The sequence below is a fragment of the Spermophilus citellus genome (genome assembly GCF_964194105.1).
Source record: "Spermophilus citellus genome assembly, chromosome: 12".
NCBI lineage: Eukaryota > Metazoa > Chordata > Mammalia > Rodentia > Sciuridae > Spermophilus > Spermophilus citellus.
The window spans coordinates 82,988,482-83,004,391 of record NC_138198.1 but is presented as its reverse complement, the minus strand read 5'-3'; the positions used below and the strand labels follow the sequence as shown (position 1 = coordinate 83,004,391).

Genomic DNA, 15,910 nt, shown 5'->3' with positions numbered 1-15,910 from the left:
GTCCCCTCCATTGACTGTAATCTATCAGGACCTCACACTTACTGGGGTAAGAATGAGTGGCCTAACGCACAAATGAATGAACAGACAGTAAAACCTCTCCTAAGATCTGTCTGCTTTGACCAACTGATGCCAGGAGCCAAAATCAGTTCATTTCCAGCTAAAACCAAGAACAAACTTTGGGACCACTGTGGAAGGCGAGGCAGGGAAGCCAGGGTGCAGGAGGTAGAGCTAGGAACTGCTCTGCAGCACGAGAAGCCAGAAGCCAGGTGTACAGAGATGAGGCTTCCCGGGAGATGCATCCCAGGTGGAGGTGGTTCAGGTCCCCAACGGAGGAATTTTGGAGTTTCCTGATTTTATAACTTTCTTCTGACAAAGCTGGGACTGTGTATTATCCCCTTCATTGGGGACGTGTGTTTGTCTGGAACCGTCAGGCACACATGGCCTGGTCTGCGTGCCTGAGTACAACGGAAACACGGGTGCCAGAAGCCAGAGCTAAGTTGCTGAGCTGCTGCCTGTGCCTCAGCCACAAAGCATGAAGGACAAACTACATGACCTGAAGGCCCTGCCACCATTGACCCTTAGACGTATATATATCTAAGTCACAGAGAGGGTTTCAGTTTAAAAGTAAAGGAATTTAGTTGGCTAGTTAACACATCCATGAACTAAAGCACACATCCATGAACTAAAGTAGGTTGAAATCTGTATATTATTAGTAAATTGACTGGTGTTTTGACTAGTATATACTTATTTTTATTAATATTTGAGCATAGCTGTTTCTCAATAATCAGTAAAAAGCAAACTTAATTATGGAAAACAGGTTATTTATAAACAGGACGCCTGCTCATTAAAAAGTTAAAAGAGCAGAATGTTCTTAATCCTGCTGCTAAAAAAAAAAAAAAATGCAGGATTATGAATTGTACTCATGGATTCTCAGGTGCTCAGGTAGAACTTGCTGTTGAGCAGGTAACGGCATTAGGGATAGCAAAGAATCCAACGTGTTCTGTTATAGGATTCATTTTTATGCACCTTGTTTTCCTTAAGGAGTGGCGGATTTGAATGTGCTCTTTTCCAAGATGCAAACAGTGACGTTCCATGCTCCTCCACATTCAGTTTGCTACTCCATCCAGGGCCAAAAGGCAGAATGTCCAAATCCCCTGACAGTTCTGTCAGGTGGGCTTCCCTACAACAGGTGAGGCCTTCTGGAAGTGGGAAGGAGACCTAGGGATGGACAGATGCCGTTTTCTAGCACCAACTGGCTGACAGCTAAGCATTTCCTGAGGTTTTTAAAAATATGGAGGGCCACACGGATCCACAAGGATGCCTTAAGGAGAGGGCTTGGATAACCTCTTCCTGGGTAATCTTGGTTAAAACATAATTCTTATTGGCTTTCCAACCAATTTTCAAATTTATCTTCAATTAATCTTCAAATTAGCCATGCATGGAAGTAACTTGCCTGTCCATTCTATGAAGGGGCAAACAAGCTCACAGAAGGTAACTTAATTTGCCCAAGTAAAAAACTTTTAAGTCTTCAAAGCTCTCCACACTGATTCCCTCTTCTACTATCAGAACTAGGGGTCCTTGATCAGCTGGTCCCACCTACCTCTCTGCAAGTCAAGTGCCATGTGGGAAACTGTATCCACAAGCTCCTATGAATCTGTTACCCTCTGGAAGGTTGATAATGTAACGTCTGGGGGTTTTTGTGTTTGAAAAAGTTTCTACAAATAGGAACTTGTCTGGCCTGGCTTCCAGGACATGGAAAAACCTTTGTCTGGACAGACAGACAGAGGTTCAAATTCCCATTCTGGCCCAAAGTTGGTATTTGAGACTACAACTCTTAAAGATCATTATCTATAAAATGAGGATATGCATTAAAGGAACTCGGGATTATGGAAATTAATTCACCCTTTGAGGATGAACCCAATGTGAACACTTCAAAGGTAAAAGCACAGAGAAACCAAATTGTCATAAAGAAATGGAATGAGTCCTCTGCCAGGAAGATGCAGCAGTTACCTGCTGGGCTATCTTTAGCATCTATTAAAAGTTATAATTACTTGTGCCTAATTCTGTGTCTCAAGTTCAGGGTGGACAGGAACCAGGCCCATCCTTCACCCCCTGGATCCTCAGTATCTGATCACAAGGTAAGGCAATCGGTGAATGAGACAGAGTTAAGGAAAAACTGGGTTAACTGGAGAGGTCCTGCAGGAACCCCAGAGAAATGAGGCTGAATCTGCAATGCCCACCTAAGCCCCAGCTGGAAGAGGATGTGCTGGCAAATGGCTGTCACTTGATGATGCACATTCCTCTGGAGGTTTATGTACAGGCTGCTCACACTCAGGATATTCAGGGTCCTGGGGACATCAGTTGCAACCGGATGAAAAGAGCTGGCCCTTTAGGGTCACATCCCAGGTGTGAGAGCTGCTACAAGCTGAATTCCCCAGGAAACGAGCTAATGGGGCCATGGAAGGTTGATCAGGTAAAGAAAGCTTTTCTGTGACATCCTCTAGGCCAGCCCACTGGCCACCACCCCCAGATGGTCCTTACATCTCTGAGCTGCAAGATCTGCTGATGATTTCCCCAGAATACTTCTTTTGCAAGGTGGTTGTAAGGAGGCAGGTAATAAGAAGGACCAGCCCAAAAATGCATGCGCAGACACACAGTGGGATCATTGGTACTCTGAAAGCATGCACCAAACCAATGACTGTGCCAGGCTTCCGTGAATAAAGATTGCTGTTTTTCTGCCCCATGGAGCTTCTGGAACAGACTGTAATCTGACAAGTCTAGAAGAGCCAGGGAAGGTCGTGATCAATGGGAATTCTGGGCAGAGCTCATGCAGAAGGTGCAAGATGAATAAATGGTGAATCAGCCCCAGAGGCTACACTGCCCTCTTTAGGGGTCTGTAATGTGTTTGGCTGTCACAATGACCAGAGAGCAGTTCCCGCTTTTAATGACTGAAGGCCGGAGCCAATATCCTATGATGCTCCTGACAGCCTCTGCAGTGAACTGCCCAGCCCTAAATCCCAGCAGCACCCTGATGACCCTGGTGACATGGGAATGGGGTCTGAGATCTAGAACAATGGAGGGAATGAACATAGGCAGCAGGGGTAGAGATTAGGAGGGGGCACTCTGCAAGGACAAATCCAGTTACTTTTTTCCCAGAGTCAATGGAGGGCCTTTTTGATTTAAAGAGGGGAATGTTTCTCTAACCTGTAGCTAATTATATGTTTGTTCTTGGTGCCACTTACGATATCTGCCCTTTGGTGGCAGCTCCAGCTTGTTGGTCAGTTTCTAAACCCAAGCCCAAGATACACCTTGTGTGTCTTGCACAGAGAGTCACACAGTTTTGGTCCAATTCCTTTCCTGATGTATCTTTTTCCAAAAGTTGGTGTGACCCTGTGGGATATGGTGGGCCCCATATTGCTCTTGCTTTGTAGTATTGGGAAAGGTGATAAAATGCACATTTAGAAAGAACAGGCAATATGAGAAGGACACACAAGGCACGGGGACACACACACACACACACACACCAAGAAGGAAGCCTTCTGGCTGAAAAGAAAGCATAACGTCTTTTTTTTTTCTTTCAGATTCACAAATACTGAATTTGCAGCATCAAAGCAAGGCAAGTTCACGAACATGGAAAGGGAAGCCACATTAGGCACACCGGCATCTGAACTTTTCACCCAGAGAACTACAAAGCATGCATGCATATACATACCCGGCTTGGGTACTGTCGCGATACGGCAGCACGGAAAATATACTACAGAGGGATCTTCTGCCACTGATAAGGACTATTCTAAAAAGTGAAACAAAAACAAACAAACAAACAACAACAACAAAAAAAAACCCAACAAACTAAATGCAAAGACTCAAATTTAAAAAAACAACAACTCTATAGCAATTAAGCATTCACAGCAGTATTTACATACTCCCGCCCCCTCCTCCAACAGATGGTATTCTGCTCTCCTTGCAAAATGCAGCCTCAGCACAGAAGTATGCTGCCTCTATCACCCAAATATTAACACGTGCGACACCAGCGATCCGTGAGTCCTTTCTCCCTTAAAGAGGTGCTGGCTGTAGGCTGAACATGCAAGACGGGAGCAGACAGTGCCGAGTCTGGGGTGGGCAGTGCTGGTGAACAGTCAGGCCACATTTAAACTACTCATTTGTCTTCTGCAGTAAACAATGCAAGAGCAATAGCGCCAGAAACCCTGAGCAGGAAAGACACTCCGATGCCATTATGATCATTAGGTTTTTTTTTATATGCTGGCAACGTGTTAGGTTCTGAGAATAGATCGAGGGAACAATTACATAATCAGTCTTAGCTTCCATTCCTGCCATAAAGAAACTACTGGAAACAGTTCTGCACGATGCTCTTATGCAATCCAAAGCCACTTAGAAAAACATTCAAAACAAAAACAAAGACCCTCAAAAGTACTTATCCTGGCATCCGAGAATAACTTTTGCCAAAGGGAATCGCTGATGAGAAAAATGGATAAATGAGTGAAAGAGATTTAAAAACAGCATTCTCTTTAGTGTCAGGTCAACATACATCACAGACAGAACTTACTTACTTTTCTAATATTTTCCTTCAATAATCATAGTGAGACCAGAGAAAATAGTACTTAGGCAAGGATCAAGGTTTGGGAATTCTAACCTTGTTTTAATGCTAGGCTATTAGACTGCCTACAGCCCTAGGAGAAAGTCTGGTTCTCTGGCATGGCAAATCAGGCCTCTGCTCCTGGCTCTGCTTTCTCGTCTGAGCTTTATCACTCATTTATACTAAAGTGTTTGCAGTACCCCAACCTAAAGAACAACAACAAAAAATACTTGCTGTTTTATACCTGTGCCCATCACATGCTATTCCTTCTTTACGTGATGCCACATTTTGGGACACTTGGTGAACTCCTATCGATTCTTCAAAACCCAGCTGAGAAGTTACCCCTTCAGATTGACCCCCTGCTGTCGCAACCCCCTGCTGATCATTCCTTCTCTTCTCACTGCTGTCTCCACTCCTTTTCACGTTTCCCGGAGTGCCCTGGTGTGACCAGTGCTGCTCACCATTTGCTGCTTCCTCGTCTAGAGAGCAAGTCCAAGGGTTTATAGCACATGGCGTCTCCTCCATAAATGTCCATTTGATGTCACTGAAATGCAGCCTGACTGCAGAGCAGCACCAGAGGATGCACCAAGGGGCGGGTGGGGCTGCAACTGTTTGTTAATCACAGGATGGAAGCAATGCTCCCAGCTAATATCAGCTGTCACTGTTGTATAACCTCAGGTAGTTTACTAACTCTGAGCCTCGGTTTCCTCCTCTAAAAAATGGGGTAAAATTAGGAAGTATTTCATTGGAATGCTTTAAGAGTTAAACGTGTCCACACTGGGAGAATTCTTGGAATAGCACCTGGCAAAGAGTGTACACACTTGATAGATAGTAATGGTCTTCCCTGCAGATCAGCTTCTTGGGGTGAAGTTGTTTCAGCAGCACAGTACTTAGACTGGTACCTCTCCAGATCTCCGTGCTAAGTACGCAGGCTGCTAAGTATGAGAGGCTATGCTGTGGACAGCTGAAGGACCACAGGCCTGGCCCACCTGCAACAATGTAACACAGCAGTACATGTCTGAAAGATGTTTCTCCTCAGATACTTGAGACCCCAACTCTGCTAACTGCAGCGAGGACAGAAGCATCATGTCCTGAGTGGGCCGTCCAGGCCTGTGGGGCCAAGAGCCAAATAAAACTCCTGCTCAATACCTGCCAGGTTCCTTGGGCTCCGACATGAAGCCTGGCCACAGAGCTTCCTACGTGACAGTGACCCTGCAAATTTATATAAGCAGGCATAACAAGGGTTAACACTCGTTACACATCAATTACATGCCAGACTCTGAATGCTTTAACTGACGGGACATGAGCCAGCAAGAGATGCGCCAAAGTTCAGTGAAGCTCCAGCAGTTAAGGCAGAGCAGGGATTTGAACTTGAACTCTTCACCACCATGAGTGCTCTTCTGTAATGTGCTAGAAAGGCCTGCTTCTGGCGCTTAGCTGGGCACTCTTGGACATCGATAAGTCTGCCTTCACTGTTGTTCCACGGTGGCTTTGGAGTCTGGCCTGCATGTCACCCCAAGAGTGACACACCAGGACAGCATCACTATCAGAGCTGGAGGCACGTGGGCTGCATCCCCCTCTCTGTTCAGTCTGGGCCCCTTCTGGATGATGGACAGAGGCTCTCCACCCTCCCACTGCCGTTCCCACCATCCATCCAAGGGAAAGCCTGGAGCCACTGGCCGTCACTCAACACCCTGCGACTACTGGCTCTGTATGATCCCACTGCCTTCATCACCCATTGCTGTGCCTTTCCTTCCCACACAAGAGCTTGTGTGGACATTTTTAAGAGAACAAGAAAATGAGAGAATACTGATGCAAGCACAACCCAGGCCTTCTTCCCAGTACTGCAACACAGGGTGCCTATCCATCCGTGGCTGTGTTGTCCTAGGAAAATGAGTGCTCACTCTGGGTGGTCCTCGCCATTCGTCTAGGAGATGCTGGAGACGTGGCTCTCATTCAGAAAAAAGTGTTACTCTACAGCATAGGCCAAGTTTGGCAACTGTGAACATGGACGGCCTCCCAATAATTCCAGGAGGGTTGGCTCTTCACCGGTTGGCCCGTCTTCAGCAATTGAAATGGGAAGGATGAAGGAAGGAACACTGCATCCTTGGGCCTTTCCCTTTTCTCCCAGGATCTGATCATCTCATGGACTCCTGCTCTCCCCAGGGATCGGAGACAGAATCCATGGCAGGGACCCAGATAGCAGCCCTACAACAGCACTGCCAACAGGGCTCCCAGACACATCTTCCGTGTTTCCTGAAGGAGTTCTGGCATCCAGGAGAAACAGCAGAATGCATGCAGAGCAGGTGAACCAGCCTGCTCAGCTTGTCATGCTAACTACTTGGGGCCCATGATCCTAACAACAGGTCCTACGCGACCCTCTGCTGTGTTTAGAACCTCGGAGTTCATGGGAATTTGCAGCTTTGCTCACATGGGGGACATCCATCAAAATGCAGATGCCCAAGAAGAAAGTCTTGGTGATTTGTTAAGTCTCCTCAAGTGCCTGTTATTGATGAAAGAATTAAATCAGATGCTGGTAGTCATGAATGTCTGAGGACAAGCTGGGCACGGTGGCACATGCCTATAATCCAGCAGCTTGGGAGACTGAGGCAGGAGGATCATGAGTTCAACGTCAGCCTCAGCAAAAGCGAGGTGCTAAGCAACTCAGTGAAATCCTGTCTCTAAATAATACAAAATAGGGCTGGGGATGTGGCTCAGTGGTCGAGTGGCCCCAAGTTCAATCTCTGGTACCCACCCCCCAAAAAAACCCACAAAAGAATGTCATAGGACATCCAAACTCCACACCCAACGTGCTTCAGAAGTTGACTGCTTCCTTGTCTTTGCCTCCAACTACTGTAGCTATCTTCTTTAATGCCCAATGGCACACAAAAAGTCACATAATTTTCACCATCTGTGACATACAAGACTTCACTTGAAGTCAAGAAGGCCAGAAAGCCTTGCTCCAAAAACGATGACTTCAAAAGAGGAATTAACTCCAGGGAGATGGGTCTTTAAGGAATGAAAGGTCACATTTCCACACAAACATCTGTCAGAGGGGGGAAAACATAGCAAAGGAAAAAGCTCCACAGAGCTGCCGCCCGCCCATGTGGGCCAAGATGCCTCTGGAAACACCATGTTCTCCAAAACTTCCAGGAAGCACCGAATATTCCTTGCAGCTGGAAGTCATCCAACTTTCTTCTCCACATAACTTGATTTCCGTGCTCCTGGGAAGTGTGGCCGGTAGGAGGGATCTTGTGGCTTCAGCCCACAAAGCCTCCCTAGCCTCACTTTGCTCGGAAGATACTGGAGCTTCAGAGCTGCCAGGAGAGGCTCCACACATCGCCATCCCTCTTGAATCTGCTTTCAGCCCCTCGGCCCAGAGCTGGAGGAGACTTAACCAGGGAGCGTCTGACACCACCCAGGATCCTCAAGGGTTCCATCATTTGCCACAAGCTGGCTTCTTGATCCATTTCCAGAACCCCGGGGAGTCTGCTGGCCACGACAAAGTTCAAATTCATCCAGGTGGAATATTCCATGGCAGCGGAAATATTCTTATAAGGACATTAAAAATGAGCAATCAGCTTTAAGGGGTGAAGGAAATCGTGTCTCCCACCATGGAGGTACGGACAATGAGGCCTGATCGTAGCCCAGGGGTGTCCATAGCCCAGTGGGGGAGGTCACGTCCGGTACTGGTCACACCTGCAAAAACACATTTCCCGAATTCATTCCTTACTGAGACCCAGTATCCATGGATGTGCCTTGTTTGGAAATAGGGTCTTTGCAGATGCAATAGAATTAGGATGAGGTCATATTAGATTAAATCTAATAAGCAGTGATCTTATAAGGAGAGAGGGATCTGGAGATACCTAGACAGACACAGAGGGACGAAGACTGTGAGGCACAAGCCATGGAAGCCAGGGACTGCCAGCAACCCGAGAAGATGCCAGGGACGATTCTCCCCCACAGCCTTCAGGAGGAACAAGGTCCTGCACGCCCAGACTCTAGAGTTGAGAGGACCCCTTTTTGTTGCTTTAACCACCCATTTTGTAGTGCCTTACAGGGCAGTCCTGGAAAAGAAAATCTAGCTGGCACCGTCACTCTCTTCCTGGCAGGGCTCTGTGCCACACGTCACCTGCTGGGTAGATCCTCTGGACGTCTATAATACATTTGCTGAGCCCCAGGAAGATGAAATGAGAGAGACAAACATCAGGAAACAAATGAGCGGAGTGAAATCTGGAAAGCCATCCGCTGCCCAGCTCCACTCTGACCCCCTTTCCCACAACTGCTGCGTCCTCTCCTCACAATGCTTTATTAAAATCTGGAAGAAGGGGGACTTGACCCCTTTCTCCCTCTTCTGAAGGGTTGGCAATTACATAATGAGAGTTGACGAAAACAGCAGCAACAACAAGAAAATGTTCCTGTGCGCCCCATTCAAATACTCATTAGCCATTGGGGGATGCGCTTCCTCCTTGGGAAACGCTCCCCTCGCTGTTGGAGGTGGCTCATTCTGGGTACAAGGGCAAAGCAGAGTTTATGGGGCGTCCAAGAACATTCTTCACAAAGCGATCTGTTCCCTTCCTAGAGTGGTATGGAGACGATATCCTGGTGCAGGGAGCTGCGAGGAGGGAAGGAGCCCCTGGAGAAGAGGGTGCTAGAACAAGGAGCCTGAGGAGGCGGTGGGGCTCACCTGGTTCAGGACTTGGTATCTGGGTCAGGCTCTGGAGGAGGATTCCAGCAGGTGAGAACAGGAAATGCAGGGAGAAGGGAGACTTAGACAAGCTGCAAGGGACTCGAGAGGCAGGCAGACAGCTAGCACACATCAAGTAGAGAGATGGGGTCACTGATATTGGTGGTATCAGTCTTCTTATCATGACTATTATTATTACCACCACCACAATCAACTCCATTACTGCTATTATTATGACTACAGCACAGGCCTTCACTGCCTGCTAAGGAAGTGTACTTTATCCTGCAATCTAGGGAGTGGCAGAAGATTTCAGAGAAACAAGTTATGTGATCGTCTGCCCCTCCTCCTGCCTACCACAGGTATTTTGTGAGCACTCCCTCTATGCTAGATATTGCACTAGGAGTTGAGGATCCTATGATCAACATGCAGCCAAAGGCTCTATCCCAACACAGCTTGGTGCCAGGTCGGAGATGTTTACACAGGAGTGTAAATTCTAAGATGGGGACGTAGAGGGCGCTAGTGAGCACACGGAAGAGCTGCTAACCCAGCCTGGAGGAAAGGACCAGATGAGTAAATGGTAATCAGGGTACAGTATAGAGAGATGTTGCCTGAAAGGACTGGTGAGGAGGAGCATAGAGCCTAACTGAGGATAGTACAGTTCCCTTCACTTCGCCACTCGCCTGGCATTCCCACTGAGGATAGTACAGTTCCCATCACTGTGCCACTCGCCGGCCGTCCCACTTCCCTCTGCAAAGCACTGACCCACGATGCTGCCTCCCACAAAGCTAAGGTGAGGGGCTATTGTATAAGCCACATCCACTGACTTGCATGTGTATGTTTTTTGTGTCCCAAACCTGTTTCCATTTAGTCGTACTTACTACTTCTATTTGCTTTTATTCAATAAAAGCTACACTAACTAATGTGAAAAAAAAAAAGAGGTGTTTATATTAAAAACTGCTGAATGCTTTTAAAAATCCAAATAAGGGTGGGAAGTTAGCTCAGTGGCAGAGCACTTATTTACCTAGCACATGCAAGGCCCTGGGTTCTATCTCCAGCAAAACAGAAACAACAACAACAAATTCAAGCAAGGCCAGCCACTGGGGGAAAAAAAATGCAGTTGAAGTAAGTACAGGTATGGTAACTACAAAACTTTAGGGGAAAAAAATGGTCAAAATCCAAGAGGATTTGCACTTAAGATTCTTGGATCCAGTCTGGACATCCCAGCAATGGGTGGGGGTAATGACATGCAGACAGTTGATGTCACAAACTCTCCCTAGACCCACAGGCAAAGAAAAGACTGTTGCACCAATAATCACTAAATATGCCTTAAAGCACAATGCTAAATATGTACAAATGTGTACGTGACTTTGTGGGCATTTCTTCTAGTGTTTACCAACAGTGGCCCTTAACCAAGCACTACGGTAGCAATTCAGCACAGCTGAATTGCTGGCATGGGGGGAAGAGTGGCAGGAACTGGTAAGGCACCAGTTAGTGGACCTGGAGTCATCCTGGAGCTCAGCAGATCTGGGAGCAGGCTGGGGGTCCCCGGCTTCAGTGGGTGATGGAAGCCACGGCACAGAGGAGCTCTCACAGGGATGGCAGTGCCATAAGCAGAGGGTAGGGGGCTGGGATAGAGCTGTGAGTAAAGCAGCAGGTCAGGATCACAGAGGTGAGGCAAGGGAGTGTGCATCTGTTAGGGCCACCATGACAAAGCACCAGTGTGGCTTAAACAACAAAAATGTATTGTCTCACAGTTCTGGGGGTCAAAGCCTCTGAAGTGTCACCGGGGCCCTGCTCGGATGGACAGGCCCTTCCTGGCTGCGGATAGTTCCTTGACCTGGGCAGCATCACCCTCATTTTGATAAGACAGAAGGCTCTGTGCGGTGTTTTTTTTGTAGAAGGACACCAGTCACAATGATGGGGTGTGGGGGAGTCCACTCTACCTCCAGCATGACCTTACCTTAACCAATTCATCTGCAATACCTCCATTTCCAAATAAGCTCACATTCTGTAGTACTGGGGATTAGGATTTCAAGTTATGAATTTTGGGGGACACAATAGGGAGGTAAGAAGAAAACAGGTTGAGCCTGAGTCACAGAAGTTAGGAAATCCTCCAGACAGCCCCCTAACACTCTGCTCTAACAGGACAGCACTGGTAACCGTGTCCTCAGTGTGGCCCTGGTTGATCTGTTAAAAAATAATTACATTTTCCGGGCTGGGGATGTGGCTCAAGCGGTAGCGTGCTCGCCTGGCATGCGTGCGGCCCGGGTTCGATCCTCAGCACCACATACAAACAAAGATGTTGTGTCTGCTGAGAACTAAAAAAATAAGTAAATAAATAAAATTTTTTAAAAAAATTACATTTTCCTTCCAAGCACTGCCTGCCCCTGATGGCCAAGGCTCCAGGCTCTTTCACTAAGGGGAGAATTACAACAGATCTGCCGAGAGAAGGTTGTGTCCACGTGGAAGTGGTTTCCAACTTCCAGAGCCACTGGGATTCCAGGCGTGCAATACCGCACCTGGCACCTCCACACTTTTTGAAGAGGTATGAATAATGAAACCTGGGCTGTGTGATGCTGAGCCAGCACCCAGGCACGGCTGGGTCCCCCTGGGCACCTGTGTTCTAGTGCCAAGTGGCAGCTCCAACCTTCCTCCCACTACTCATCAGCACAGGCAGGTAAAGCTGAGGAAACATGACGGACTGAGACATGATGGGCAGCGAAATCCCATGGGCTGGGAGCCTTGGCGACGGCCTAGAAGTTCTGGAGGCTCCTTCAGGCTGGCCACTCACTTTCCCTTAGGACCGAGCTTTTGCTGAAAATTGGTGGCTAATGCAAAGATGATAGGGATGAAGTTTCCCTGCTGGACTGCTGCTGTTGCTGTGATGGGAAGTGAGATGCATGCTCAGCAGGGACTGTCCTCCCAGAGGACACACGCCACTGTCTGTCACACACTAGATTCGTTCCAGGGAGAAGCAGCAATGATACTCATCTTCCTCCAAGGCAGTCTGTCCACATTTATTTTTTGAAACATGCCACTTTTTTTAAATTGTTGGCCGTTAAAAACATTACATAGTTCTTAATATATCATATTTCACACTTTGATTCAAGTGGGTTATGAACTCCCATTTTTACCCCGTATACAGATTGCTGTATCACATCAGTTACACTTCCATTGATTTACATATTGCCATTCTAGTGACTGATGTATTCTGCTGTCTATCCTATTCTCTACTATCCCCCCTCCCCTCCCCTCCCCATTTCTCTACCCCCTCTACTGTAAATCATTTCTTCCACTTGTATTATTCTTCTCTTACCCCTCATTTCCTCTTATATGTAATTTTGTAAAACCCTGAGCATCACCTTCCATTTCCATGCGATTTCCCTTCTCACTCCCTTTCCCTCCCACCTCTCATCCCTGTTTAATGTTAATCTTCTTCTCAAGCTCTTCGTCTCTACCCTGTCCTTGGTTACTCCCCTTATATCAAAGCAGTCATTTGGCATTTGTTTTTTAAGGATTGGCTAGCTTCACTTAGCATAATCTGCTCTAATGCCATCCATTTCCCTCCAAATTCTATGATTTTGTCATTTTTTAATGCAGAGTAATACTCCATTGTGTATAAATGCCACATTTTTTTATCCATTTGTCTATTGAAGGGCATCTAGGTTGGTTCCACGATCTTGCTATCGTGAATTGTGCTGCTATGAACATCGATGTAGCAGTGTCCCTGTAGCATGCTCTTATTAGGTCTTTAGGGAATAGACCGAGAAGGGGAATAGCTGGGTCAAATGGTGGTTCCATTCCCAGCTTTCCAAGAAATCTCCATACTGCTTTCCAAATTGGCTGCACCAATTTGCAGTCCCACCAACAATGAACAAGTGTACCCTTTTCCCCGCATCCTCTCCAGCACTTGTTGTTGTTGGACTTCATAATGGCTGCCAATCTTACTGGAGTGAGATGGTATCTTAGGGTGGTTTTGATTTGCATTTCTCTGACTGCTAGAGATGGTGAGCATTTTTTCATGTACTTATTGATTGATTGTATGTCCTCCTCTGAGAAGTGTCTGTTCAGGTCCTTGGCCCATTTGTTGATTGGGTTATTTGTTATCTTATTGTCTAATTTTTTGAGTTCTTTGTATACTCTGGATATTAGGGCTCTATCTGAAGTGTGTGGAGTAAAGATTTGTTCCCAGGATGTAGGCTCCCTGTTTACCTCTCTTATTGTTTCTTTTGCTGAGAAAAAACTTTTTAGTTTGAGTAAGTCCCATTTGTTGATTCTAGTTGTTAACTCTTGTGCTATGGGTGTCCTATTGAGGAATTTGGAGCCCGACCCCACAGTATGTAGATCATAGCCAACGCCGTGTCTGATTTAATATCAAGCTCCTTGATCCATTTTGAGTTAACTTTTGTGCATGGCGAGAGAAAGGGATTCAGTTTCATTTTGATGCAAATGGATTTCCAGTTTTCCCAGCACCATTTGTTGAAGATGCTATCCTTCCTCCATTGCATGCTTTTAGCCCCTTTATCAAATATAAGATAGTTGTAGTTTTGTGGATTGGTTACTGTGTCCTCTATTCTGTACCATTGGTCCACCCGCCTGTTTTGGTACCAGTACCATGCTGTTTTTGTTACTATTGCTCTGTAGTATAGTTTGAAGTCTGGTATCGCTATACCGCCTGATTCACACTTCCTGCTTAGCATTGTTTTTGCTATTCTGGGTCTTTTATTATTCCATATGAATTTCATGATTGTTTTATCTATTTCTACAAGAAATGCTGTTGGGATTTTGATTGGCATTGCATTGAACTTATAGAGAACTTTTGGTAATATCGCCATTTTGATGATGTTAGTTCTTTCTATCCATGAACAGGGTATATTTGAAACATGCCACTTTCTCCAACTCATTTTTCAAACTAAATCAGGCTGATGGAATTGATGAGATCACAAACAAGATCTTAGTGCACTCAGGGCTTCACAAACCCCCTTTTTCCTCCCCAAGTTTTCATTACCAAAAAGAAAAGCTACCATGTGATTCTAGTTCCGGCTCTTTTTTCATCTTATTTCAAAAAGATAAAAGGTGCTGAAATCTTCCATGTCTTTTTTTTTTTTTTTAAGTTTTTTTCCTATCGAGTTCACACTTAAAAAAGAGAAACCACGCTTGCTCATTTTTTTTAAAAAAATCCACTCCCATCCCATATCCTTTTAATTTTAAATAAATTTGAAAATTCCTCCCAAAGGATATCACAGCTCAGTAGCTCAGTCCACTTACTGTTGAGAGCATTTCTCTCCTTGTTCACAATGAAATGCTTCTGGAAGAAGCCCCAGGACATGGGCACTTCCGGGGCACGTGGCAGCTGTCACTGTGTGCGATGTAGACGTTCCAAAGTCCGATGACCTGGAAGACTCTCATCTGTTGTTCTCAAAAACACATGTTTATGAGTCTCAAGACCTGCAAGCACCAAGAAGAAATGTCCTTCCTTTCCTAACAGGATGATGAGGGTGACTAGACATCACTGTCATGAAAGTACTGGCTGTCTTCACTCTTCACGCTCAGAATCTCTGCTTGCCACTCTGGGGATTCAGTCCTACCTGCCCAGCAGTGGGCTTTCACATAGCAACAGCTGGCCTTGCTCACCGAGGCTCTGTAAATGCCTGTCATTTTCCAGGGTGTAACTTAGGCCCAAGGACTGAGCTCTGTCTTTACTTTTGCTTTAAGTCAGTGAAGATGCAGATGGGAGTTATGGTGATTGGCAGCTCCCCCTGCCAACCACCCTCAACCCAGGATGTTGAAGGGATGCTGTGGTGTGGGCCATTGGCTGCCTCTCTTCTTCACCAAAGGAGCAGATGTACATTTGTAAACAGTTTTTTAAAGGCCTCAAGTTATTTTGAACTTCACATCAAAATGAATTCATACCACCCTTTAATTAATAATCAATTTATTTTTGGTGGTGCTGTTTCTTTTTGGTACCAGGGATTGAACTCAGGGGCACTCAGCAACCACTGAGCCACATCCCCAGCCCTATTTTGTATTTTATTTAGAGACAGGGTCTCACTCAGTTGCTTAGTGCCTCCCAGTTGCGGAGGCTGGCTTTGAACTTGCAATTCTCCCGTCTTAGCCTCCCAAGCCCCGCCTGGCTGGTGCTGGGTATTGCCTCAGGGCCTCACACGCGCTAGGCAAGAGTTTTACTACCACTGAACTTCATCCCCAGTCCCTCACCCTTTGATTTTTCTATAAGAAAGAGATTACCTAACATGATCTGTAATGCTTGTCCTTAACTCTTGGTTGGTCAGAGTGGTCATGTTCAAAGGCAGGCCAGGTCATACCTCTCTTCTGCTTGGCACCCCCCATGGCTCCTACCTTGTCAATAAGCATAAGTTCCCCAACTTCTTGAGGCTCTTCTTCTCCTCTCTTCCTTTCTCACTCTGCCCCACCATACCGGCTTTCTTACAGTTCCTCAAACACACCCTCTGTGTTCTGGCCTCAGTGCCTCTTCAACTACTGTTGCACCTACCCTGTGGCTCCTCCTGTTGGGATAGCAGAGGGCTGGCTTCCTCCCCTCCTGCACACCTCCACTGGGTGCTCTCACTGGGTGCTCTCCCTGGGTGCTGCCCAGCATGCCTCCCCCACCC

At 46.5% G+C, this 15,910-nt stretch overlaps 1 protein-coding gene across 2 annotated transcripts in view; it reads right to left on the bottom strand.

Annotated features, from left to right (window-relative positions):
* CABLES1 (Cdk5 and Abl enzyme substrate 1) overlaps positions 1–15,910 on the bottom strand; it is a 110,700-nt gene that overhangs the window by 37,611 nt on the left and 57,179 nt on the right. The window contains exon 4 of one of the 2 annotated variants that reach the window (XM_081262619.1): positions 3,713–3,790. The exons of the other annotated variant lie outside the window; for it this stretch is intronic. Coding sequence (XP_081118745.1) covers positions 3,713–3,790 — 78 coding nt within the window. The remainder of the gene's footprint in view (positions 1–3,712; positions 3,791–15,910) is intronic. 2 annotated transcript variants of the gene reach the window in all.